Source organism: Labrus mixtus, chromosome 6 (genome assembly GCF_963584025.1).
Source record: "Labrus mixtus chromosome 6, fLabMix1.1, whole genome shotgun sequence".
In the NCBI taxonomy this organism is placed as follows: Eukaryota; Metazoa; Chordata; class Actinopteri; order Labriformes; family Labridae; genus Labrus; species Labrus mixtus.
This window is the reverse complement of record NC_083617.1, coordinates 8,871,880-8,890,738: the sequence shown is the minus strand read 5'-3', so window position 1 is coordinate 8,890,738 and position 18,859 is coordinate 8,871,880. Positions and strand designations below refer to the sequence as shown.

The 18,859-nt window shown below is 39.1% G+C and overlaps 4 protein-coding genes across 4 annotated transcripts in view; 3 read left to right on the top strand and 1 right to left on the bottom strand.

Annotated features, from left to right (window-relative positions):
• The first annotated feature begins 810 nt into the window (after positions 1 to 810).
• On the top strand, positions 811 to 5,434 carry ppa1b (inorganic pyrophosphatase 1b). Its single transcript, XM_061039866.1, has 11 exons — positions 811 to 969; positions 2,409 to 2,473; positions 2,892 to 2,945; positions 3,431 to 3,550; positions 3,682 to 3,768; positions 3,889 to 4,015; positions 4,126 to 4,253; positions 4,444 to 4,529; positions 4,655 to 4,730; positions 4,844 to 4,883; positions 5,006 to 5,434. Exons 1-11 carry the CDS (start codon positions 909 to 911, stop codon positions 5,035 to 5,037), a joined length of 876 nt encoding a protein of 291 aa, XP_060895849.1. The 5' UTR covers positions 811 to 908; the 3' UTR covers positions 5,038 to 5,434.
• An 892-nt stretch (positions 5,435 to 6,326) lies between these two features.
• sar1ab (secretion associated, Ras related GTPase 1Ab) lies at positions 6,327 to 10,960 on the top strand. Its single transcript, XM_061039867.1, has 8 exons — positions 6,327 to 6,453; positions 7,500 to 7,570; positions 8,249 to 8,368; positions 8,454 to 8,519; positions 8,601 to 8,704; positions 8,798 to 8,929; positions 9,788 to 9,905; positions 9,939 to 10,960. Exons 2-7 carry the CDS (start codon positions 7,513 to 7,515, stop codon positions 9,902 to 9,904), a joined length of 597 nt encoding a protein of 198 aa, XP_060895850.1. The 5' UTR covers positions 6,327 to 6,453; positions 7,500 to 7,512; the 3' UTR covers position 9,905; positions 9,939 to 10,960.
• Positions 10,961 to 11,987: 1,027 nt separating this feature from the next.
• tysnd1 (trypsin like peroxisomal matrix peptidase 1) lies at positions 11,988 to 14,911 on the top strand. Its single transcript, XM_061039865.1, has 4 exons — positions 11,988 to 13,137; positions 13,654 to 13,784; positions 13,922 to 14,107; positions 14,311 to 14,911. Exons 1-4 carry the CDS (start codon positions 12,050 to 12,052, stop codon positions 14,511 to 14,513), a joined length of 1,608 nt encoding a protein of 535 aa, XP_060895848.1. The 5' UTR covers positions 11,988 to 12,049; the 3' UTR covers positions 14,514 to 14,911.
• A 2,153-nt stretch (positions 14,912 to 17,064) lies between these two features.
• Positions 17,065 to 18,859, bottom strand: part of spock2 (SPARC (osteonectin), cwcv and kazal like domains proteoglycan 2) — a 29,272-nt gene continuing 27,477 nt past the window's right edge. Inside the window, exons 9-10 of the mRNA XM_061039863.1 lie at positions 18,632 to 18,763; positions 17,065 to 18,065 (exon numbers count right to left, since the gene is read on the bottom strand). Of these exons, the coding sequence (XP_060895846.1) occupies positions 17,920 to 18,065; positions 18,632 to 18,763 (278 nt within the window). The 3' untranslated portion in view covers positions 17,065 to 17,919. The remainder of the gene's footprint in view (positions 18,066 to 18,631; positions 18,764 to 18,859) is intronic.

Here is an 18,859-nt window from a genome sequence, read left to right as displayed (position 1 = left end):
ATCTGCCCACAAAGCTTTCTTATTTTGAATGACTAGATTCGAAATATAGGCAAGATATTCTGATTCTTCTTTGTAGAAGTTGAATTGTTTTGCTAGCACATGTTTAGAATTGGAGTTGACCACCCTAACAAAAAAGTTTAGCTCTCAAGCAAGTAATACTGGATAGGGGTAATGATTCACGTGGAAACATTTTTATAAACAACATCATCGTGGTTAATACATTAGAACAGTTCAAATTGACAGGCATTCACCTGAAGATTGAAAAGTAGCTGAGATGGGGGATACATTTTCACAGTTGTAGGTTACAATGTGCAATTGATGACAGTAAAAAAAAAATGTAGCATTACTTAATAATCAAAGAAAAACGTAAATTACAGATAAAACTTTGGTCAAGTTAATGCACTATAAAGGGTTCAATAATGAATTCAGTGGCATTTACATCTTTATCTGTAATCAAACCTGATATTTTATTGCATGACTATATTTTGTTCCAGTAAAGAATATAAATGACAAAGTTACTATAAAACAATTGTAGTGGAAAAACTACAATTGTGAAATTTAGTTTTAATTTTAGAAGAGGAAAGGTGGAAAATAATCAGTTAGGCAAGTTAATAAAGCACATTTCCCCAACATATAGCACATTTCAACAAGTAGGTCAGTCAGTTAGGTAAAGGAAAGGCGGACACAGCATCTCGAAATTGTACAAAGGTAACTTTCACATTTGTTTTTACACTCGCGCTTGAACGACGAGTTTTATTGGTCACAATTCCGACCGCCCTAAACGCACCAGAAAAGTGCGCATGCGCTGTGCCCTCTGTCTACAGTACTACCGAGTACTACCCAGTGGTTTCTTCCGCCGCCATCCTCCATCCAAGCGCTAGAAAGCAACACAAACCTTCATCTTAAACATGAGCTACACCGTGGAAGAGAGGGGGAACCCAAACTCCCTGAGCTACCGCCTGTTCTTCAGTAAGTAGAAACTTAAGTGCGCATGTCAAAGTTTCGTTATTGTTTGCTTCTTTTCAGGCTTTCCGTAAACCACTCACACCACATAGACAGGCCAGCTGCAACTTCCCACGTGTCACCTATTCATTCATTCTTGCTGGGTTGTTTTATTAAATCAGTAACATATTTCACACGTGTGTTTTTGAATCTGTAAATTGCCTTCACATCGCTTCTTCTTATCCGGGTAATTGTAATGGCTTGGTGTGAGTCATTTTTACATGCGCCAACCAGTTTTGCCGGTTTTGATGAGTACCGCAGGTCCTAGAGGGATAATTGGATTTCTGACATGTAATATCTAGTATTGTCGACATAACACCACCACTCTTGCCTGATCTCTTGCCTGATCTTTGATGAAGGAAGTTCCTTCCTAATATTGCAAAGGGCTTGACCACGTCACCTAACATAAAACAATAAAAGCTTGTTGTCGGTGGGACTACGCCCTCTGTGTTCATAATATGTGAATAACCCATAGACTGGATTTTTTTTTTTTTAATCCTTATGAATGTCAGGTCTTCTGTATCTCTCTCATAGTTTAGGGTCATACTTTGATGGTTTTTGAAAGATGCATCCAAGTCAAGTCTCAAGTCAGTCAGGATCAGTTCCAGTGACAAGTCCTCATCTCTGAATGCTCAATACTCCTTAAAACTTACATTTGTTTATTGAACTTTTCCAAGAATTATGCCCTCCAAAGTGCTTCAAAACATTGGAACAGCACATCCAAAAGTGTCCAGATTGAAATAAATGTTTAAAATATGAAACGGCAAATAAAGAAAGAAAATACAGTGAAATGTTCAAAGTCACTAAAGGTCAACACAAGAGGTATACAATTGAGAACTTATCATTAAAGCTGTAAAACTAAGGCGATTAATGACGTGGCTCCTTAGATAAAAGACAGACTCAAATGATGCATAGAAAGTTTTGCTTTCAGAATGTCAACAGAGTTGGAGTATCTTCGATCCTCACGGGGCCAATGTGGATAAATTCAGACCCCCCTCTATGCTTCATGGTAGAAATTCTGTTCGGCTGACAATTCTGATGAAGCAGGAGTAATGACTCTTAAGCATTTGCTGCTGCATCGAGCAGGGCAGATGTTTATGATTGGTCCTGGCAGCTAAACTTGCTCTCTCAGCTCTGTTAGGTTCATTGTCATAGACTTGTCATTTCTGCCATCTGCCAAACAACTTACCACATTTTTTTGTCTCTTTTTTTTTGGACAACTTAAGATAAACTCAAAGGAAGCCATTATGAAAATCTGTGTACTCTCTTGGCAATCCACCAAACATGATGATGACATAATACTTGTCCTTGTGCAGGACACAAAGTTTTTTAATAGACTCACAGACATTTATGATACTTTATCTTTCTGTTATACTCATTACCTGTTTAATCCGACTGTGTTACAGAAAATGCTGAAGGAAAGTACATCTCACCATTCCATGATATACCAATCTATGCTGACGAGAGCAAGGTAAGATAGCACCTGTCACCTTTACCCCAGTAAATATACGTGTACCCTACAAATCTACCTACGTGTTGAATGACACCTGCAGTGCTGCCATGGATACAGAGTTTACTTCAACTTCAGTTTTATCAATCACAGACATGTAACTATTTTAAGTCATGATTTCCAAAATGTGCAGTGTCACAGTCTGTTTGCAAAAGGCAACGGCCTTTACTCTTTATTTTCTCCGTGCTGTGTCAATATGGCCTGTGATTGCAGAAGATCATCTATTATCCTATCTCTATGAAATGAAACAATCAATCCTATTTGTGGAAAATGTTTGACCAAAGTGGAATCCAGGATTTTGTCAGCATGGGTTTTTAAATTGTCAACTTCAGTAACTTGATCATTTAAGGTAATTGTGTCTGATTCTTGTCTCTTACAGAACATCTTTCACGTGGTTGTTGAAGTGCCAAGATGGACAAATGCAAAGATGGAGGTATGAAGTCTTTAACACTCTTCCTTATTGTTCTCTTTTGCCTTGTTTTTTTTTTTTTTTTTTTTAATAATAAAGTACTCTCTGCCACTTGAGTTCCTGTTTGTGTGTGTGTTGACCCCAGGAGGAGCAGTTCCTGTCATGATGTGGAGATAAATAAAATCGTTAACTAAAACGAATCAAATGAAAGAGGCATTTTTAGCAGGGACACAATGTACTTATCAGTTCATCCAGCAGGTTGTGAATCATTTCATGAAGAGAACATGAAATCTGTGAGCTGACGTTTAATCAAGATCTTAAATTGTGAATAACTATTTCTAGACTTTCGGAGTTTAAAAAATGGAAACGAAGTCGTACAAATGATTTTATTTTAATTGTATTTCGACTTGAACGGTTTCCTTTGCTACAGAGAAACACACATTTTATTTTAAAACCACTTGGATTACTTATTGATCACATTTGACAACAAGGATATCATTTATTTTCAGATTGCTACAAAAGACCTCTTGAACCCAATAAAGCAAGATGTGAAGAAAGAGAAACTGCGATATGTTGCCAACGTGTTCCCACATAAAGGCTACATATGGAACTATGGAGCCATTCCTCAGGTACGCTTTTTGTTTGAATGATATCAGTTGCTCCTGTGATGGTGTAAGACCAATCCTGCAGAGCTTATTGAAATAGACAGCGGCATAATGCTTTTACTAGATTCTTCTAGACATGTTCTTGTATATTTCAGACATGGGAAGATCCTGCACACAAAGACGGAGACACTGGCTGCTGTGGCGACAACGACCCCATCGACGTCTGTGAAATCGGCAGTAAGGTACAACACTGACGACCCTGTTTGCCTGTCTTCCTGCACAAGCCTAATGATAATCAAAAAATCAGTATGATACTGCTTACGATAACAGAAGTGAACGGCCTGCTGACATGTCCTGTGTAGGTGTGTTCCCGCGGCGAGGTAATCAAAGTGAAAGTGCTCGGGGTCCTGGCCATGATCGATGAGGGTGAGACTGATTGGAAAGTGATTGCAATCAACGTAGAGGACCCTGAAGCCAAAGACTTTAACAGTAAGCACCTGGATTTATTCAAGCCCTGGTGTGTCCCCCCCGCCTGAGTTTTTGGTCACTCGTTATGAGTTACTGAACTTGTTTTCCTTCATGTTTTAATCTGTAATCAGACATCAATGATGTTCGGCGTCTGAAACCTGGTTATCTGGAGAGCACGGTGGACTGGTTCAAGAGGTACAAGGTGCCAGATGGGAAACCAGAAAACCGGTTTGCTTTCAACGAGGAGTTCAAAGACAAGGTCTCAACCTACACATTTTGCTGATTCATTGTTTTTAATGTTGACGCTTTTCTGCCATGTCAAAATGTCTACTCTATGTGTTTTGTGCCCTGTTCACACTTCAAACAGATGAATTATATATATTATGTCATTTTACAGACATACAAGTCCCTGCAAATTGTAGTGAAAACTTTTCCTCCTTATTTTTCAGGACTTTGCCATTGAAGTAATCAAGAGCACCAACAACTTCTGGAAAGCCCTCATTTCCCAGGAGGCCAGTGCTGGTAAACTGATCTGGTAAACACTGTTCTTTCTCTTAAGAGGCTACATCTAAACATACCATTGTTTTTGGAAATGTGCACACTAAACTGTATGCATTCATGGCATCTTGGCTATAAATGACTATTTATCTCGCAACACAGCAAAAACACGTGTGTCTCGGAGAGCGACAGCCCGTACTGCTGCTCTGTGGATGAGGCTAAAGCCGCTGTCAATGAAGTAAGATTTCATTCATTCCTTTTTGCAACAAAAAAAGACTTCTAAGAGTTTGAGGTTGGACCTAATTTCTCCATAATTATTCTATCATAACTAATGTTTCATTCTGTTTTTAGACATGTCCTTGTGGAAAAGCAGAACCTATCCCCTCATCAGGTAGAGTTTCTAAAAAGATTGCTGTAAAAACAAAAGTCCAGTTTATTCAATATCTTCTAAACTTGATCAGATTGATGTGAATCTGATACCTATTTGTTTATTGTATTGTGTTTTTTTTGCAGTTGATCAATGGTTCTACTACGAGAGGAAATAAATGCGGAGCTGTTTGGATCGGAGCAGAGTGAAAGGATCATCAATTAAAGGAATACTTAGAATAGATCGTCTTACTCTAGGAACCAATAGGGTGAAGGGATGTGATATGGATGGTGAGGCTTGGGTCAGCTGTTTCCCTGTAGACAAAGAGAAAGTGGTTAGATACTGTAGCGAAAGAAAAAAAAAAGTACAATTTTTCATGTATTGACCAATGAAATTCACTTATTTAACAAGGATCTTGGAGATTTGCATTCATGAATGACATACATGTACAAATAGGAATGCCTTATATAAGATGCTGAACTCCTTTAAAAGATCTTCTTGAGTTAAATTATTGTCAATGTGTAAAATGCCCCCGCTTTTCCAGCACTGTAAAATAAAACAATTGCATAAAACTGCTCTAGATTCTAAATACATTTATCTGTTGCTTCCAAGACTTCAAGTCTAATGTCTAATGTTTGTGTGAGAGTTGTCAGTAATATTTTCTTTATATTCTTAACAGATGTCTGTGGTCTATATTTCTCTCATTGTTACAAGGCTGCCCCCTAGTGTCCAGTCCCTTACAATTCCTGTCTTTTGCAATTTATTATGGTAACATGGACAGTACCTTTTATGTCAGGTAATTCTGTTGGATTGAGTCTCATTATACAGTTCTGGGAGGTAGAATCAAAGTCTAGATGCAAAAGAAAAAAGGCAAATCTGATTCAAGGTTTTGTTACAGCATTTATCTAGATATGTCATTTTAGAACAAAGGTTTTAATTTCGGAAGATTTTGAATTGTGAATGAAACTGGATCAAAACATTTTCAATTAAATTAAGTCTTGGATTCATCCATTCAAAATAAATTGACATTGAAGTTCAACTTTAGTTCTTATACTAGTTACTGTATAGAAAAACAAGTAGAAGTACTTGAATCAGATTTACTTAATTAATCATTTGAGGGAATAATTATAATATAACACTTATAATTGCATTAGAGATTGAATTAAATAAAACGTCCATGTAAGAAATGGGCTATAAATAATAGGTAAATACGATTAAATATACAACACAAAGAAATACGAACAACAGTAACAAAGCGCAGAGTTACTGAGGTGAAGAGATGCAAGTATGAAATAAAAGATAAAAGGGGTAACTAGTTGCAATTTTGCAAACGCACACTTGAATGATTAATTGTGATGTAAATTTTTTTTTAAAAAGCGAGATTCTGTCTATGTCGACAGCTTCTTGTGTTTTGTTAATAAAACAAGTTAAGTGGAAAAACTAGAACGAGATATCGTCGCCCCTCTTGCGCTGTAAACCATTCTAGTGACGTAGTTCCGGTTAACTGTCAAACTTGTGGGCTTCATGTCAGTCGACGGGACAGGCTTGGACCAAAAACCAGCGGCCGGGCAGCTTATTTTATCGGCAGTCCAAGGTAATACCCGAATTAAATATACCATTTACTATTTTTCAGTTACTACATCCATATTAATTCCTGTTTATTACTTTTTGAAACACTTTTCAGACGTCACTGAGTAACGTTTAGACCTCTTTGAGCTGTTATATTGTTTACTAATTCGTCATTGTTTACGCTGTGACAGCTGATGTCTAGCTACTTGCGTTAAGCTGAACTGTGGCAGTAATGATGAAATAAATCACTGAAACCATCTTTTCTGAGGAGTAGGCGTTCATTTAACGGTCTGTGAGGTTTTAGGTATTGTATATGGATATTTGTAGGGGAGATATGCATAACAACCTGCTGCTATTTATGGCATAACACTTGTTAGGGTTGCCTCAGTGGAACATGCCTCTTATGTTATAGTTTTGTGTCAAATGACGTGGTGATTAAATGCTATACTTTATGAATGGCGTTTGCTGTTTACAGATTTACTTAGTTTAATAATCTAATCAACAATTGTGTCATTTCCAGAAGCTTTTGGTCACTGTGGCCTCACATCAACAAGCACATCAAGTCCCATATAGAGTGACAGGTGTGTGTGTGTGTGTGTGTGTGTGTGAGGGAGTGAGAGAGGAAAGCATGAGGGGACTGCCTAGATCAAGTGTCCTTGGCACAACCTGTCATAAAAATAGTCAGAGGAAGATCAGTGAGACAGTTCTCCAGACAAACTAACATCTGAAGCCCGTCTGTTGCTCAGTTTGCCTTCCTTCCCTTTCTCACTTTAAACCTTGTGTGATTACACACAGCTTACACATACCAGCAGAGTAATCCAGGGTCAGGAATAACCATTAACAATGAGCTTCAGTGCACGATTCTGCAACACAACCATGTCCTTTTGCAACAGTATATGAAATTAATTGCGGAAAATGTGCTTTGATATTATTATTTGGTGTAAGACTGGAGAACAGGCATCAACTTTAACGTAACCTCATCACTGAGAGGTTCCCTGGGTGTCTTTTGCTGTGTTCTTCTTTATTATGGCAAATCAGTAAATCATCTCATTATTATAATCTGTATTACAGGTTGACAAGAGAAATGTCTTTTATATTTGATTGGATCTACCGTGGCTTCAGCAGTGTCTTGCAACTATTAGGTAAAGTATTTCACTTGATTTACCCTTGCATGAAAATATGTCAAATGCTCTAACAAGATAAGGCAATTAACTAGCAAAATTGCCTAACATGACAGACCAATGTGACAAAAAAAAAAGAAGCTTTAGCAGCTAATGAACCACACACTGGGTCTATGCATGCATACGGTCTTGTCGGATAGGAAACTTCTCAAGGTGTCTTTAGAAAGTGTGAAAAACATTTTTAGGCAGTAGGTATTTGAAAAGAAAAATATTCCATTCTGATTTACTGTTTGTGCTTTTGTTCGTAGAGGTAAAGGAAACTAGGGAAGTACAGAGAAAATGTCTTGCATAAAAAAATGCGTTTGAATCAGTAGATCTCGGTATGACTCAAAAAAAGGCTATTTGTAAACTCTAAATGTACACTTGATAACAAAGGTTATTTGGAGTCATCAGAAATGTATTTTTGTTTTGTTTACTTAATTATTTTTCACATGGTTTTTGACATACTTCTAAAACAAGATACCAATAAATGATAAATACCACAAACATATTAGAATGTAAACAGGGTTCCTGAGGATGGTGAACAGACTATTTGTAATTACAGCTGATCTCCTGCTCTTATTAAAGACTCAGAAACAAAATAGAAGTTTATATGGAGTTTTTGAAATTATCATCTGCTGGTTTTCTATTTATCATCAGGGTTGTACAAGAAGACGGGCAAGCTAGTGTTCCTTGGTCTGGACAATGCTGGAAAGACAACGCTCCTGCACATGCTCAGAGATGACAGGCTCGGACAGCACGTGCCAACGCTACATCCAAGTACATTCGGCGTTTTCACATTGTCAGTTAAGCAATCAGCCTTGTGTGTTTATCTAAAGTCAGGGCTTCTCTCCTCTGTCCTCAGCATCTGAGGAATTGTCCATAGCTGGAATGACCTTTACGACATTTGACCTTGGAGGTCACACACAAGGTGAGATAAGGAGGATATCATTTTGATGCACTTTCAGCTACACGTTGTTTAGAAAATATTGAGATTGTTTTTCTCTCACAGCACGGAGGATCTGGAAGAACTACCTCCCAGCCATAAACGGTATCGTCTACATGGTGGACTGTGCTGATCATGAGCGACTAGTAGAGGCTAAAGTTGAACTTGATGTGAGTTCCTACATTTCCTTCTTGTATATTAAAACACGGATTAAAGGTTTGATATAAGTGATGGTCTCTCTATATAACGCTTCCTGTCTGCAGGCCCTGCTAACAGATGATACCATCTCAAACGTGCCAGTTCTCATCCTGGGAAATAAAATAGACCGCCCTGAGGCCATCAGTGAAGATGCACTCAGAGGAATGTTTGGTCTTCATGGACATACAACTGGAAAGGTAATGATAATATGCTGATTGGTTGTTTGGTCAACATTTAAAAATATATAATAATTTCATATATATTTCTCAATTTATGTATATATTTCTTTATTTGTGAGATAGCATGACAACCAGAACTGACCGTGAGACAATGGACAGTCAAATAGTCAATAACATAAAACATTTTGAGTTAAATATGTCAATGTAAAATTTAATTCTGGATCAGGTTAGTGTGGATGTGAGAATGAAAGATAGTTTTCATTTTTTTTAATTTGTGGGTCACTTTTGCATTCATATGTATGTTGTAAAATAACATATTTTTCCTTTCTCTGTTTACTCAAAAGACATTTTCACTGAATTATAAAAAAAAAATGAGCTTCATAAATGTGTCAAGGTCAGACCTACCTTCCTTTCAACAGGGAAGAAAAATGTGTTTTTACCCACTGTTGCTTCCAGATAATTGAAAACTGTGTGTTTCTTGAATTACAAACGCAAATCTGGCTTGCCAAGGGCAATCATGACTGTGAATTAAATACTGTGACAGTGGGGGGCAATATGCACTCTAGAAACATTTGGAGCAATACCTGCTTTATGCAAAATGTTCTTCATTAGTGTAAATCTTGTTAACCGCCTGCTGTTTCTCTGCAAGAAACAAGAAAACAAGAAGCGTGCGGCAGAAAGCAGGATACAAAAGTGACAGTGAATCATTGAGTCTGAACAGAGCTCTACAGAAAATACACTAAGCCCTTAAAGTACAATAAATAGAATCATATACTGTTCATACATTTGTATCTACTGTGAGTGGAAATCAAATGTTTTGATAGGGAATCAAATGTATATCTTTGTTTTTTAATGTCTTTTTTTGTTTCCTCTCAGGGCAACGTGTCACTGAAGGAGCTGAATTTGAGGCCAATGGAGGTTTTCATGTGCAGCGTGCTGAAGAGACAAGGATATGGAGACGGTTTCCGCTGGCTCGCCCAGTATATTGACTGATTTATGATAACTTGAACCAGTTTTAATGTGCTGCCTGAGCACACAGAGACAAGTTCCACACAAAACTACCTGCTGTTGAGATATATTTGATCACATATGCTGTATTCAGGACTATTTAGTGGTAGTAGTTAGAAGGTTTTACAAGAAGTGTTTTGTGTTACACTGTGTTCTGCATCAAAGATGGAGTTATGAAATCAAAGATTGAGTTATGAAAGTATCAGTTTATTCAACTCAGTTTGAAAGAAGAATAATCTTCATGCTGTAGTTTCTACATTAACTTGAAGCCCTTTGGAGAATTCAGTCTGCCATATAGAACATGTCATTGCTGTGAACCAGTTTCTGACCCCAGGTTTATTTTTAGCTGCTGGTGTAGACTTTCAGTGAAGGTCAGTTTGGTTCTCATTCTGTGCTTGGAGTTCCTCTTCCTTGATTGAGGATTATGTGTTGGCACAGATAAAACATTACATCTTATTACATACTATTTCTCTCCAGCTAATGGGGATCCCATTGTAACATCTTTTTGTTTCTTAAAATTTCTGAATAATGTTTTTGGAAAGTGCTGCAGAGAGTTGGTGCCAATTACATGAATGTGACCACAAGTGCATTAACTGACATTTTGCTGTAGGGAAGTTGTATTTAAGCACAAACTAGTGTTACATTATTGCAGTGAATGTTAACTGTATAAGCACAGCTATAGGTGGTGTAAAAAAAAACTTGTCCAGAGTGAGAATGCCAGACTCCTCGTTTTTAAAATGGTTAATTGCTGTGCGATAACTTGAGTACTTTGTGATTAGTATAACTGCTCAAAGGTGCAGTGATATTATGAGAGTACTCTGGTGGTACTTAAATGTATGGCAATAAAAAGCATAGATTAACCTCTTACAATCTTTTTGTATATAAGCTCTTATTTATATTTTGCAATAAAAAAAATTGGTTTGCCTTATGTAATATCAAGCATTATGCGCTGAAGAGATATATCTGTTACAAATGGTTGGTCATGTTGTTATAAAACGTGTGAAGTTTGAGCAAAATAAATATTTTTGACAATCCTTTAAATCCATCTTGTTGGATTTTTTCTTTTTATTAGGTTGTTTTTGTTATTATTGTGTTATTTTAAATGGTTTCCACATCTAATAAGAAACATTACTTAACCATAATAGTTTAACTGAAATATATTATCATTATCAGGTGATAAATAAGACATGATACTTTGATTTACTGTGTCCTTCTTTCCCCCTTGAAGTTGTAGAGAGTTGAGTCAGACTTGGGGGGCTGGGCACACAGGGCCTTTGTATAGTAAGGGTTTAAAAAGCTAAAATAATGATAACTATCAATGCAGGTGGGGGGGTCAATTAAGAATACTTGTGTAATATAGGGCACGTGGTTTTGTGAAACACCCCTGGTTGTACACATACCCATTAAAAAAACCTGAGTAACAATCAACAACATCAACAAAAACGTCTGCAGGACATTATATATAAGTTATTTTTGGTAGATATACAAAGTGCCTTCCTTTGATTTTATGAATGTGTTTGTTGCACTGACAAATACATAGTTTACAGGCAACCATTAAACATTTACTTTCTTGCCAAAAAACTCCAAGTTTTACACACCCCTGTTAAATACGGTAGGTGAGCTGGCTCCTTTTAAAGAGTTTATTATTTTATTATTACTTTGTTTATTATTATATTCATATTCCCAGAAAATGTAACACTTATTTAAACGCCAAAGGTACATAGTGAAGCCTCTGAACTAAAGCAGGCTACTAAGATTTAGTCCCGCCTCCTTGTTCCGCATTGGTTCAGAGGGCGACATTCTGACCAATCACATCAAACGGTCTGCGCTGGCACGTTTGCTCGTGACACCAATGAGACTCAACCAGGAAGTTAGACGACAACCCATGTTACTAAAAAACACCACTGTGAAGAATAATAACGAGAAAACGTTACTTTAAAATCCCGAAGTCAGTCTGTTACGTCTTTCCAACATGGAGGTCTGCTTTCTTGTCACACAAGAGGTCTGTGGCTGTTTTTAATAATAAACTTTTTTTCTTCAACTGAACTTTTTTTGTTTGTTTGAATGTCCACAAGCTGCTGAAGACACGCTGTCGACACCTGGGTAAAGTTCACCTGCACTGCTGACAACATGGAGGTTAAAGAGGTAGAGAGGTGTTGCTGTGTTGTCAACGTGTTTGAGACTTTTTCGGGTAAGAAAGCCGTGAGCTGCAGCGGAGTAATCGTCCATCCTCCATCAGGAACAATCATATGCAACGGGCTGCCTTTTTCCCGTTTCATTAAAGACAAAAAGGAGCCCCTGTCCGAAGACCTCAAGTTCCTGTCCCCTCACAGCTTCAGTGACAAACTCAAAATCAGAGTCAGCCTTTCTGCAGGACGGGATTTGGACACCGGCCACCCTGCACACGGAGACGCCTTGTCACCCTCCAGAAGCCGAACAACACAACACAGGGAGGCCGCGGCCGAGTTGCTGATGCTGGTGAACTGCCTGGAGTTCAAACAGGCTTTCCAGGCAGTTTTCCAAGAGGCTGACCGGTGGCGTTTCCATGGCGACGAAGAGGACGAGATTCTGATTAGAGATGCTCAATTCCTGAGCTGGTTCGCTGTGCTCAAAGCAAGTGAAGTGGCGGACAGAAGTCAAAGTTTATGTCGGCTTGTACCCTGGCAGAGTGGCTCTTCTCTCCAGAAAGGATGCCCCGTTGTCGCGTGTGGCTCGCCTTTCGGCTCCCTCTGCTTGGATCTCTTCATCGGCACCCTCAGCCGAGGCATCGTCAGCAACCTCGCCGGAGATGACAACGCCGTCATCCTCACGGACGCCCGGTGTTTGCCCGGCACAGAGGGCGGAGGCGTGTTCGCGGTGAAAGGTGCCGACGACGCGCGCCTGGTCGGACTCATTGTGTCTCCTTTCGGCTGGAAGGCGAACGAGTGGATAGGCCTCACCCTGGTCTGCTCCGTTCAGTCGATCTTCAAGAACATCGTCTGCTGCACGAGCGTTAAAGGTCCACTTCGAGATGTGTGGCTCCACGAGGGCGACGCAGGCCTCCGCATGTCCGCCACTGCCCAGGGGTCAACAGCTTTAAAACACCCCGCTGTGTGCCTCGTGGACAGTGGACAGTTCTGGGGCTCGGGTGTTGTGGTCACATCTCAGCTGGTTGTAACGTGCCGGCATGTCGTCAATGGGAAGTCGACAGTCACCCTGAAGTTTCACCACAGAGAGAGGTGGCAGAACCATTACTGTCTTAGCGTGGGCGGTTGAGCACTTTCCAACTACAGCATTTACTGTTCAGGAAAATGTATCCCAAAATACTTTAAAAACATGCTTAAGAAGCCCTTTCACTCAAAATGTTGGCAAGTCCAAGAAAGTTGGTATTTCAGGGTCCCTGGTGTGCCACAGTACATACACAGTACCAAAGTCTTGAACTGGAACGACTGATAGAGAAGTTATCATCATGTTAGTATGTGTAAAAAGATTTTGAGACCCTTAGCGTATACCTCAAAGTTAGATTACATTTTGTAATCATGTGTCATGTTTTTTTTTCCGTGTGGCACTAAATAACTCACATGCATTGATGTAAACTTTACAACATATTATCACAAGGTGAAATGTCAACATCTTGATTAGCAAGTGGTCATTGATGAGCTCTTTGTAACAGTAATTATTCTGTTCTTCGTCTTGATTAGAGGTGCAATTAATTAACCATAGTATTTGAAATATGTCCTGTTCTATCCTTGCAGAGTCCTTGATGTTGTGGGCGATGTGCTGTTTTCCACCAGAGCGTCGTCACCTTATGATTTGGCTTTTGTGCAGATGAGAGACGCTGTCAAACATGCTGTGGTCCCCCAAATGGCACAGAGTTTTAGTCCAGGTTTGACTTCATTCTTATTAAGTAGAAGCAGTAGACTTAATTATTGCTTCTCATAAAGTGTCAGAGGTGATATAAATCTTTACACAAACTAAAAACTGTTACACTATAGATGTTCAGCTAGGTTTCTCTGCCCACAGGTGAGTCTGTTGTTGTGGTGGGATATGGAGGGTTGGGTCGGAGAAGTGGTCCGTCCCTGACCTGTGGTATCCTCTCTAAAGCCATTATCTTGAATGACCAGCCTGTCATGCTTCAGACCACTTGTGCAGTACAAGCAGGGGCCAGCGGGGGCGCTGTGGTGCACAGATACACAGGAGAGCTGCTGGGTAAGAATCCCTGCAACTACAAAATCATGTACTCGATTTGATCAGTGGGGGGCATAAGGTGACCACAGATTACTTCACTGTAATCATGCACCATAGGTGAAGGGAAAAGGCAGCTATAAACATCACACTGCTCTCTTAGCAAGTTCTATATTTGAAATTTCACACGTGCAAAGTACAACTAATCATTATTTTGTGTTTTGCAGGTATTGTGTCCAGCAACACAAAGGACATGGCTTCCAAAGTGACCTACCCACACCTGAACTTCATCATCCCAGTGACTGTGTTCCAGAGATTGTTACAGCAATTTCACCACACGAGAGATGTCAATGTTTTCAGAGCGCTGGACGAAGCAGAAAAAGAAGTCAGACGGGTGTGGAGGTTACAAGGTGCTCCAAGCAAACTATGACAGAAGACTCCTTCATGAGGAGGTTTGCTACAGAAAAAAAGCTGGATGGTTAAATCAGCATGTATAATTATGCAAAATTACATTAGATAATTAAATGAATTCATGTTTGTATTTTTAACAAAACTGTTATTTTGTAATATAAAATTTACTTTGTCATACCTCACGTTGTTACAGACACAGTAAGTGAAAGATCTAAGGAAGCATATGCAACTAAAGCCAGAATCATTAATGCTTAATGTTGATACCCAGAAACATTCAGTAAACAATGTGAAATATTAAAGGACCTCTTGATGTTAACAGCAAGTTAAAGTGACTTTGAAACATGTTTTGATTATTTTTATGAAATGTAATATACAGACATGCAATTAAATGAATACCATCGGTTATTCTGATGATAAGTCAGTGTGTCCTGGGTACATGTCTGTGCACAATTTCCACAAAATGCCCACATTATCTCAACTAAGAGAAGACTCATTTCCTATATTCTTCCATATGTGAAGTCAAAGGTATCAAACGCAGTAATCCCATTGGGTTTCACATTTAACATCTTATCCTCTACAGTTACAGCATCAAGACAAGATGAGACATTTTCCCTGGGAAGCACGTGTTAGGATTTACACCTGGTCCTGTTACATATGGCTTATTTTTCCACCAAGCAGGAGGAATATTCGGCGTAAGAGGCTGACAGGTTGCTGGAAATGATTGGTCCCTTTGGGTAGCCAGAAGTCTTGCTGTCAGTATCAGGTATTCAGACATCTGTTGGCAGGCAAACCCACTCACAGCTAACATATTTAAGCATTCATCCACTGGGATATTACTGGTACTAATTTACATTATAACTGAAATGTGAAACTGAAAATGACATTTCAGAGGACTAGTTACTGTCAGTTCTTTTTACACTGCTATGACAAGCTTTCTTGGCTAGTGCTCCCATGAAGGTGTATACTATTGTAAGGTTTCTATTTCACTGTTCCCAGACTGAATAATTCACAGTAGAGAGGCTGGAGCAATGTCCTGAGGAGGCTGAGGAGAGATTTTTTTTAAATATATATATATATATAGGCATTGTGCTGTTAGAAGTGCTGATATGCAGACTCAGGTCTGTATCTCATTTCGGCTGGTTTCCCAAAGCTATGAGCTACACTCCACTGCAGGATGAGGTAAAGTGAGAGTAGAAGTGCGCTGACAAAAACATGCCCTTTAGAGATGTCACAATCAGGACAGTTTTGGTTTTGATTGGAATTGTTCAAGTCGGGCCCTGCAGAAATGTGCATCATAACAACCTGTTATGTTTGTGATTATTATTTGAATATACAAAATATTTCTTTCTTTCGAAGAACGGTATCAAAGGTTAGCACATTCAAGTTCCTGTTCCATAAATCCATCATACCTCCAAAACTGGTTGATCTAACAGCTATCAGCAATATTTTAAGAATTAATGTTCTTAAGACCAATTAATACAAAGGAACTACAGATATGAAGGATTACGCACATGCTTTAATTCCATGGGCCATCCTGTAACCTACTTTTAGTTTGTGCATCGTGAATTGCAGAAGAAGCTTTAGGGGCATTGGTTTAGTGGTTTAATTAGAGCGAGGCCATTACTTGAGCATAGCTTTTTGTTATCAGACCGCTTCAGTTTCTCACAGACATTTTGGTATATGTGTATACATGTGGGGCAACACGAACCAAAAAAAAGAAGAAAGGATTGCCTATTGGTAATCAAATGGAAGCAGAGGATCACCAGAGTCAGAAGTGCATACATTCCTGGATGGCAGTTATGTATGCACCTAATTCCATAGCAAGGTCAACTGGCAGACAGATATTTCTGTCTGTGGTCGACCTACAAATGTTAGACAGTACATAGAGCTATACTGCCAGACCTGGATAAAATATATATTCCCCAATGATTGTAAAGGTAAAGGTAAAGGTATAATTCAGTCTAGTGGTAGATCTACAAATAGACCAGATTAAAACTTTCATACTGGATAAAATTTGTATGGTGTGTGGTAATAATTGCACAATATCTGTTTTTCTTTGTCTTTATTTTACATTATCACTTGTTTTTTTTTTTTTTCCATTCTAAAAGTAGTTAATTTGTTATCACAGACATTACTGTTACCTCAGAATGAATTCTCAACACTTTGAATCCTTTCCCGTTTGAAGTAGCTTCATCATCTGGTCAGAATTTCTCTCTGTCCTAAACCCATGTTAGCGAATAACAACAAGAAAAAAAAAACATGTGACCATAATAAAACTCAGTTGAGTTTGTGTTAGTGCATGTTAAGTCATCATTAGCACGCGTAGGCTTAACAGACTCCTCCTAGACTTGCTAATCAACAGGTTAGCAATGTCACTGCAGGAATGTTAGCATGGTGATGTTAGCATTTGGCTCAAAGAACCACTGTGCCTAAAGTCAACATAAAGGGCTGCTAGCATGGCTGATCACACTTACGCTTTCTTAATCTCATATATAGATATCACTACCTGTTGCTGCCTAACTATTAGTGGTTAATGAAATCAAAAGGGAACAAAAGCACAGACTCACATGTACGGTGGCCAGCTCGGCCACATAGACCAGTTTATTTAATTTTTTTAATAAACACAATAATTGATCCACATCATGATACGATATACACTTGTCAACCAAGCAGCATTTTCTGCTAGTCTTTCAAGGCATTGATAACGGGACTAATAGGTGACAATCTGTCTTCTGATACACACATTATTTACAAGCTAAGGAGTGATGCGTGAGAAACCTTTTTTTTAATAAGTCATGAATGAGACAGAGCACTACTGTCACACATGAGCTGAAGCGTATGACATGAAAACAGGAGAGTCAAAGGGTGCTTTTCAATAGTCTAAAGTGGCTTCCTCTCTTTATCACCGGTTTTCTGACTCAAATCAAAACTGGTTATCTAAATGTTGTTCATCTGTGGAAATAAAAAGATGAAAGAAGCAAATTTAGACTATTGAAATGCACCCAGTCTTTTTTTTTTTTTTTTTAATGCAAGCACCTGCAACTGCTTAAGGTCTCCATTATGTATCAGCTAAATCTGCTCAAAGATGGTTCAAAGGACATACAACAGAAGAGAACATAGATTCACAAGTATGGGGGACAAATTTCTGGACTCCAGACCCATAATATCCTGATAGTGATATTTCCCCGTCCCCTGCCCAGTTTAAGAACATCCTATAACATTAAACACTCCCGTGACATATGCATGTTCCCTCTCCACACCTGTACAACCCACTCACCCCACCTGCCTGTCATAAGCTTTTTTTTTTGTTCTGAGTATGTGAGCTTGATCACATCCATCTCTTTAGTAGGATCTGTATATGTGTGTGTTTGTGTTTGGGACCATCGAAACGCTCTTGCAGGAAGGTTGGACTGCATGTTTGGCTTTTACCAGATATAGCCCCCATCATCCACCTCTCCCACTTCTCCTTCTTCCTCTTCAGCCTCTTCTGCAGTTTCCTCAGCTTCTTTCTCTTCCTCGTCTTCCCATCCAACGCCGCTGCCAAAATCACCTGAATACGCCATTTCATCATCTGCAGAGAGGTGGAGAAAAAAACATGCAGGGAAGAGGGGACGGGACAGCGGGATTGAATTATCCACTGTGGCCATCTTGTATATAGTAATAAATTCTGTGCAGCATGCCTTCTTCTCAACTTTAATAGAGTCCAATGAGAACTGCTGAAAACAATTTAAAAACATAGACTGCAATGTCAAAAGAGGGGCATGTGTTTGACTTTGACTGGATTTTAATAGCTATTTCTAAACCTTGCCAGGGGACTCATTCTTATCAGCCGCAGGTTCAGTCCAACCAGTCCTAATTTATCTTGAAAGACTTTTCTCACAGCGACAGGCGGGCTTTAGAATGCAAATGACTCCGGACACATGAATGTGGCACTGGTCCCTGCAGTGAGTTATGTTGCAGCGGGCCCTCAATCCTTAAACATAAAGAAAGCCTTGTGCAGAATGCATGTGGGGGTGCTGTGGAGAAGTGGGCCAATTCACAGCAGACATTTTGAGGTTTTTTTTTTTCTTGCAACTTCCAGCTTTTAAATTTGAACTTTCTTGATATATACTGATAGCTAAAACCTTTAGGACCTACCGCAATCTGGCTTGCCACGAATCCGAGATCCGGCTACTTCTCCTCCATTTTGATCGACACACCAGCACTCCCCCCTCTCGCACTGCTGCTTCCTGTAGTAGCCGTCCTCGTCACAGCTGGGGATGAATCGACCTGGCATTCACACGCAAAAACACAAGAGTCAGGTATGGTAAAGCGACCTTATCTCACTTACCACGCAATCTCTCCAAACCCCATGATTCATGCCTC